The 8,611-nt window shown below is 36.7% G+C and overlaps 1 protein-coding gene across 1 annotated transcript in view; it reads left to right on the top strand.

Moving 5' to 3' along the window:
- EDIL3 (EGF like repeats and discoidin domains 3) overlaps window positions 1-8,611 on the top strand; it is a gene marked incomplete at its 5' end in the record, with an annotated part of 151,632 nt that overhangs the window by 80,743 nt on the left and 62,278 nt on the right. The window contains one exon of the mRNA XM_057385077.1: window positions 5,233-5,414. Within this exon, the coding sequence (XP_057241060.1) occupies window positions 5,233-5,414 (182 nt within the window). The remainder of the gene's footprint in view (window positions 1-5,232; window positions 5,415-8,611) is intronic.

Below are 8,611 nucleotides of genomic sequence, written 5' to 3'. Positions count from 1 at the left end.
GATAAGGACAATGATGCAAACAGTGTGTCTTCATTCTGAAATAATTCTTCCCTGGCCAGTTTTGTTAAAATCATTTTGAGCATGCCTATGGATGATGTCAATACTATTAATGTGATGGGGTTTAACGCAAAAACAATCACTTCACGGAGAAATAATAAAAAGAAAGGAAATATTTTCTTATTGCAACCTTGCAGATGTGAGGTTTTAAATGCACCCTTCTTTTAGAGATTAGCAATAACAATGCTTGGTCTGTTGACAATCAATTAGTTGTGTTTTAGACAGTGATCAGAAGTGAATGATTGATGAATGAGTGTAAGAAAAGAGGATCTGTAGAAAGAATTGAAGATATTTCTCCAATTTCTTCTCTGCAAAAACACTTTAGGGTTTACAATGGGTAGAACTAAAGRTGGCATTAATAAAGAGGATTTTAGCAATATCATATAAGGGTTGTGGAAAAGCAGGCCCTGCAAAAATATCACATTGCACATGGGTGGGCATTACACTTTGTTAAGAGACCCTTAAATGGCCATCTAACAAGCTCCTAAAAATCAGACATGCTGTTTTCTTGGAAGAGCTGTCCTTGGCAGAACAAACTGGGCAAGGATGTCTGGTGGGAAGAGGAATTAGAAGAAGGAATCAGAGCCCGGTGGGGAGCAGCGTGAATTACTGCAGCACCAGAGGTCATCCGTAATCCCATTGTCAGGGCTCGTGTTCAGCACCATTACCAGGCCCTGCTAAGCACAGCCAGRGTAATCTCATTCCAGAAAACGAGGTGCTTGGAGGGAGAAAGGATTGCAGATGTCTACAGCAGATTTGTTTTCTCCCTGCCTTCAATTTTGCATCTGTTTGTTTTGGTGACGTTAGCTAGAGGCAGACCGAGAGAGGGAATGAAAGATATATATTCATGGGGGAAAGTCAGGCRTGTTCCATCACCAATAACAAGAAATCTTTTCATTCTATTTGCAGAGGCATAATCCTCACATTTGTAAGCAATTTTTAAACCATTTGGAAGTTTTGCCTAATTTGTGGACTGACATAAACGTAAAAGTTCAAATTAAATACGCTCAAGTAATATATTTACCCAGTGCTTTCTGCTTATTATCTCTTGCTGTAGTAACTCTTTATGTTAAAATAGTTTGTCTCTTCACTATAAAGACCAAGAATCAGCTACTTTTTCCCTATTTTGATTTTTTTTTGAGGAGATATCAATGTAAACCACTTCTACTTCTTCTTCTACTTCATTTTGCTCTGATATTATTGTTCAGCCGTGGGATTTTTTTGTTTCCAGAGATAAGGGTGGAAGCACAGAACTCATATTCTTTCTGGGGAGATCTTTTATACCAAAACCTTAGTCTGCAAGCGAAATCTGGACTGAAAACCAGTTGGTTTGTTGTGCAGAATGGTAGGTAATGTGTCTAGATCTAATTTAAATGTCAGTGCAGGTGCATAACTGTTGCCTTCGTGCGGTGGAGATTCTTAGGAGAACTCAAAATTTCACTTTTCTTTTGCTGCTGTTTCTCCCCATCCTTCCCTGGATCCATTCACRTGGTTCCTGGTATCCTTTGGCATTATTATCTCCATTGATAGTGAAGTTTCATGAGCATAAGTCTGTGTTTGATGAGAAAAAGAGAAGCAATACTTTAAGCATTTAGTTTTATTTAGTGCATACCAATARTTGTCACTGTAAGATTAAATTAAATTAAGATTAAATGCTACTTGATGTAGTATCTTGCTCTTTAATGAAACTGAAATAACAGCTCCAGATGACAAAATCTGCCTTGTGAATCTGTATCAAGCAACTTTTTAATTGTTTTTTAATTTTTTTCACTTTTTTGCATCAAGCACATTGTTATATCCTAAGTTCTGCATTAACTAATAATTCTTCTTTTTTTTTTTTAATTTAATGACTGACATTGACCAGTCTGAATTGCACACAGACACTGCAGTGATATTATTTCCCAAGCTGTCATGATTTCTGTTAAAAAAAACATGGATTTGATAGAAATATAATAATTAAATATAATACATCTTGCACTTGTTCTGGAAAATACGCATCTTATTAAAAAAAAAATCTGAAAAAGCTTATTGCCTGTTTTCATTGTTAGTAGTCAATGGTGTCTCACAGCTCTTAAACACCCAACAAAATAATTTGTAACTTGAAGAAAAGTATTTTTTTCTGTCTGAAATTTAATATAGTGGGCATAAACTGGTCTGTAACCAGTCTTTTAGTGATAAAACATATTTAATGGAACCAGAGATGGGTCATTCAGCTGAGAGTCTTCAGGAAAAGGAAATTTCTTGTGGATTTAGAGAGTAATAGCCACATTGGAGCTTTCATAAGAAAAAAGAGTGACTTGCCAATCTAGTGGAGGTTTTGGAAGAAGTGTTCAATGTTTGATTCTGACTGATAAAAGGAAGTGATTGAAAGGTTTTTCTTGTAGAGAACTATGTCTGATTAAAATAAATATCTCAAGGGTGAGTAAAATGACAGACTTAACAGTGGAAGGACCTCACTCACAGTACCCCAATGAAACTTATGCTGAAGTCTTGGCTGTTCAAGAAATAAAAATAAAAATAAAAATAAAAATAAAAATAAAAATAAAAATAAAAATAAAAATAAAAATAAAAATAAAAATAAAAATAAAAAAACAGCAGAATGTTATGATAATTTAAGAAATATAATTTTTTTAGAAACTATTATCCAATCTCATGATTTCTGCACATCTCATGTTGTTATGTCTGAAGTAGAAAGTATCTCTAGCCTGGTAATTTTAACTTCAAGGAGTGGTAAATTTTGTGTTTAGCTCAGATTGAAAAAAATTACAAACATGACAAAACCATGACTGGAACTGCAAAGAAAATAAGGAGCTTGTACAATAAAGTACCTCTTCCCTGAAGGTAGCAATTTTCTTTGGATTTCAGGAATAATCCTCCGAAAGCCAAGGAAGATAAACACTGCTGAGGGTATACGGTCATAGCTGACAAAATAAGAGTTAAGTGCTGTGCTTGGTAATTAAACCTAGAAAGGAAATTGCCTTCAAGTTAGAARGGAAAATTCAACTTCATCTTGTAAGGATTTCACACATATTTCAAAYAGCATTTAATGCATCTCAAACAGGAGATGCACCGACAGACATGCCTAAAATCAACTAACATGGCTCCAACGTGTCCCTTTTACTCTCCCTTCAGAAACTTCTCTTCTGTTTTCTCACATCTCTATTTTTAAGCAATTTTCAGTCCATGATTGCAGCTGTTAAAGTTGGTTAATTTCATACGTATGCCCTGTAGGTATGGGTGTGTTGGTGAGTTTTACATCCACNTTTTTTTTTTTTAATGATTAAATATAAGAAACTTTTGAGAACAATTACATTTCTTAGGAGAGAAGAGCCATTTACCTCTTCCTTACAAGCGGATACAGCAGTTTACACACCAAAGGATTTGATTCTTCTTCGATGAAAATACTTCAGACACTGCGAAGATTTGAATAGGCCTTTCAATCCTTGAGTAACACTTGATGAAAACACAATGAGGAATGACATTTTTCCAGAATACGTGGGTTTTCTGAGTGTATTCTATATTGTGCCTGCCTGTGGTGGTGACAAAGAGTTTTTCTTCTAACGTTTCCTCTCACCCATCACGGCGACGGGAAAGAGCCACATTTTTTTTTTTTGTGTTTTGTGCAGTTTTAAGTGATGAACACAAAGCTTTCATTCTTGGCTGAAAAKAGAAGTAGCACGAGGGCTTTAGGTTCTAGATGAGCTTTGTGGGTTGGTGAAAACCTGTGTGAAGTCATTACGTGGTGCGGCTCAGTCATTAATTTGAGTGGGGACAGCATTTTACTGAATTTATTTTATTTTATTTATTTTATTTATCCTGGAAATTCAGGCCAGGTTTTCTCTTAAGGGAGGAACACTCCCTGAACCCCACCTTCATGGGAGCTTTGTTTTACCTTTTCAGAGCACAAACGTGTGCCTATCCATCACACTTCCTCCATGATCAGCTTAAAACTTCATTTCAGTTTATATTTTTCTCCATCACCAGTGACACTCCATACCTGGGGATTGTGGAGCTAGTGATTCCCTGCACCATTTCCTGGCTGAGAGGAGCAAATTGCACTGGTCACTTTTTCTTCTCTGTGCCTTTAAATTAATGAAGAATTAAATTATTTGTGACTTTCTGCCCATGCAGTGTAAAGATTTCAGAGTTTCAGAGTTCTTTTTTGGTTACTGCTTGAGGTGAAACACTGCCAGGTTTCTGAGGAAACCTGAAATGTAAGTAAACATCTGTCCTGTGGAGTTTAAAATTGCCAAAGTGCAGCTGACMTGCAAATCAGAAGAATTTCTGGACAATAAACACTGAATGCCACAAWAATTCTTGTGATTACCTTCTCTTTWTATTCTGCATCSGAACTGAGGAAAGGACAACTTCACACACTTGGGTGGGGGTGTTGAATAGACTGCCAATTGTTTGTATAGAATGAATTTAATAATTTTCTCAGTTTGGATTGCTCTCAGTGGCTAATATGCTTTTGTTCCCATGCCCAAATGGCTTCAAAAAAACCAATGTATGCAGAAATATCTTGATTTTAAAAAAGATTACATCTACAAGTATTTCTGGTGAATAAATTAATGATGAATACCATACATAAAATCTTGAACTCTGAAGCATTTCAGTTAAATACCTACTTTGTGGCTTGCTGATTAAATGTATGAACCTTTAAATATTTTTAATGTTTCTGAATGATAATCTGTGTCTATTTTCCTATTTCTAAAGATTACTGCAATAACAATTTGTAGTGTACTGGCTAAATGCTGAACTTTGAGGCAAGAACAATATGAACTTCTCAGTAATTACAGAATTTTTAATTTACTTTTAGCAATCATTTCAATATTTGAATCTGAGGATTGTTTCCTTCCATTGTGTCCATAAAATCAAAACTCACAAGTCTTTTCCTAGAACAAACTAAAAGAAATTGAAAGTTTAATCTATTTCATTAATTTTAATAATGAGGATAGTTACTTGCAAACAGTACTTTTGGTTTGCTTTTTGTTTTTTTAAATTTCTACAGAAAAAAAAAAAAAAGGTGCTTTAGTCAAGTACTTTAAATTTCTTTTAAACTGTATTCAGCACAACATTTTGGATCTATTTGTACGCTATTGTAATTACATCCACTTGGGACTCAGAAMAGTTGATAATTTCAGTTGAATTCCATTTTTTTTTCCTCATTTGCAGGATGCTCTGGCCCRCTAGGGATAGAAGGAGGGATTGTGTCAAACCAACAAATTACGGCGTCGTCCACTCACCGAGCTCTTTTTGGACTCCAGAAGTGGTACCCGTACTATGCACGACTTAATAAGAAGGGTCTTGTGAATGCCTGGACTGCTGCAGAAAATGACAGATGGCCATGGATTCAGGTAACAGATGGAGCCGGAGAGGAAAAAAAAAAAAAATATCCTTGATTCAATTGCCAGTGTCACTTAAGAAACTGATGAAGACAAGTGGTTAACGAATAGCTAGATTCTTATTCTCTGTCAGAGACGTAGCTGAGGCTAAAAGGGATTATTTAGTTGCAAAGTAGTGATAATCTTGACTTTACAAATGAAAAAGTTGTTTTTCATGTAAAAAAGACGTGTGCATGTGTTTCATTGTGGCTCCCAACCGTGGAAGCAGATTTATGCAGGCTCCCTTCAAGGAAATTCCACAAATGTGGTGGTTTGGTCCTTAGAAATATATCACAGCAGCATCTCTTGGTAGAGATACCTTGACACATGCTAAGAGTGCTTTAAATGTGGTTTTTTGGCTGTASCAGAGCCTGCTGGAAGAGCTGYTCCTCTTTGCTGAGCTGCTCTGGGYGCWCAGGTTAAGTATYGCTGGAAGTAACGAGGACTGTTTTAATTAAGATTGGAACAGCTGTTAGCTCAGCCGTATCCATAGGGCTGAAAATACACATTTTCTCACCCCACTCAAAGATGTTATTGTCAGAGTGATTCAAATGGCAGTGCCCTCACTGTGAACTGCATTTCTCCGTGCCCAACAAACGACTTCAGTGAAAGCCATGAAGCGGTGAATGTGAAGTCCTTTTAGCGGTGTTTTAATGAAGGTAATGACTATCTAGTGACTGCTGGAGCTCTTTGCTTGGATGAGGTTTTCTTTTTCGTGATATATGAACTGGGCTCAGCTTTGGCAATTTGAGCCGTTGGTTAATAAAGGTTAGTGAGTTCGATAATTATGGGAAAAACCTTCTGCACTAATCACGGTCAATATGTGATTAGGATGTTTCCCTTCCAGTGAGCCCACAGCAGGATTGAATAAAATGTGATGTTTGAGCATTTTATCTGGAAAGCACTAWGTTGAACAGTCCATAATGCCCTCAAGCTGTATCAGGCACACTGTTCTTGAAGCTACCTTGGTATTAATATTTTTTTMATAATCAAGTTTTTGCCCTACCATTTGTGATTTTTTTTCTGACAGGCTCCCAGATAACTGGGGTGAAAGCACACAGGACCACCTGCTCATTTTTCTTTTGTGGAGAGCAGACACAAAGCCCTGTTTGATGAAGTTTTCTGAAACTGGTGCAGTGGGAGTGCTGGATTTTGTCAGCTCTGAAAAACTAAAAACCTGGTGTTACTGTTTGTTATTTATTGCAGAGMGAGAGCGCAAAGGGCCCTCAATGTGTCGTATTTCAGTTTTCGTCCATAAAGATCAGAGGGGTTAGGAAGTCTGTAAAATTTATACATTGAAAAGAACTGGAAAGGATCACRCAGAGGGACCTGAGCAGAATTACTTCCATGGGAGTAGAAACCTAATGTAACTTTAATGGATAATGAAAAAGTCAGCATTATGGYAGCTTTTGGGCTGTGTTAGACTGTGGGCTTTATTAAATGAGCTGGAGAAAAATTTCAAAYTCATTTAGCAGCAGCCCCCTAGGCATGTCTTTTCCAGGAGATGAACTGGACAGGGATTTTTTTTATGGTCTGATCATTTGTGTTTGGCACCGTGGGGGCAGCTGCCAGACTCCCTTGGACTTTGCTCCCTGGAAAGCTTTTCCTTTGCTCTTACCTGCAAAGAATCTTGGGGCAGGGGTTAAAACATGTCTAAAATCTCAGCCCATGGCATCAGGTCTGAATAATTTGTTGCTTTTTTTTTTCTTTTTTATTTTTTTGCTTTTTGAAGGTAATTCCCATCCCATACAGATTATTCCTTAATTTTGACAACCATGATGTGTAAGGATTTTTTCAGAAGCTTTGGTCATATGATTAATGTGTTTTAAACATTCCTTTCTTTTTCTTCTCATTTTTCTTCTAAAATAAAKTTCAGCCTATCATTTTCACAAAACTTGCCAAATACTTTTCTTTTTTTATCCTCCTTTTTTTTTTAATCTCAGAACAAAATTAAAAATATCCCTTGTCATTTAAGAGCAGAAGTTTCGAATGAATTTATTTCTTTCCATTTCAGTTTCTTTGAAACAACTGGGACCACAAAATCTGAGGACACTTTCAGGGAAAAAGTGCTTTTTAGTGTTCCGCGGAAACTCTTTTTTAGATTTGGCAAGGTACAGACATCCACAGATTCACTTTATGCATAGCACTGTCTTCTTCTTCAAGCATGAAATGAGCTTTAAGAAACAAACACTGCCCAACCCTTTTAAGGGTGAACAGTTTCTTCTGAGAGGAGAAGTACAAATACCATGTCTCATTTTTGCACAGGTTCTGGGAGACACTTCACAAATTGGCCAGGAAGACACTTCTCAAATGTTTGTAGAAGGTTACAAAAAGTCAGAATTGGGCTAAATTCCTGGCTGCCTTCCTTTGCTCTTTGGGAGAAAATATTTCAAACCCTCCACTTGAGTTTTTACTCATGGTGTCACCAGTTTCTTCCCAGCCCCTACTGAGAGCAGTCTGTACCTGGAACCTTTTCCATGTTGCTCCAAATGATGAAGCAGCTGGTCCAGAAGAAGGCACCAAAAAAACGGTGTGATTGTTTGGCAGAGATTAAGCAGAAAGTTATGAAACCAGAAAATCCATTTTTAGGGCATGTAAATTAGCATTTAACGCAGTGAACCTGAAGCAATCGCYTGTTCCCCTCTTGTAGTTTCTAAAGTTAGATAAATTCTAAAGGAAGCCGTGTATAATGGGCAAAAGTCCCTCAAAGTATGATTATGTACAAGCCTGTAGCTATTTTTGCCTTGTTCCATCATTATCAATTTTCTTTGTCATTTAATTTCTTTMTTTATATGCAGCCTGGCAAATAAAAGGTTTGAGTGCTCTGCTTATARCTCACTTGTAATGAGTGCAGAAGTTTTTTTTTTCTCTAATCTTTCAGGTGTCTGATACACAWGAACTAATTAGCATGCAATTTCATTTTCCTGCATTGTCCCAATGAACTGAAAATTGAAATTGCCATTTTAAATTTACACTCYCAGCATGTAATTAGTAATGGCACTACAATGCTTGTAATTGGCTTGTGATTTAAAGGGTCAGTGACCATGTTTTTGGAGGCAAATTAAAGTCAGAGTAAGTCATATCTGCCTTTTAAAGTTCTCCTGACCTCTGTTTCTCCTCATGGGTTATCTGTGATAAAATAGCACCTGTGTACTGCTTACCACTTTATT

The sequence above is a fragment of the Malurus melanocephalus genome, unplaced genomic scaffold (assembly GCF_030028575.1).
Source record: "Malurus melanocephalus ecotype Western Australia unplaced genomic scaffold, MMel_1.1 scaffold_777, whole genome shotgun sequence".
In the NCBI taxonomy this organism is placed as follows: domain Eukaryota; kingdom Metazoa; phylum Chordata; class Aves; order Passeriformes; family Maluridae; genus Malurus; species Malurus melanocephalus.
This window is presented reverse-complemented; position numbering and strand designations above follow the sequence as displayed.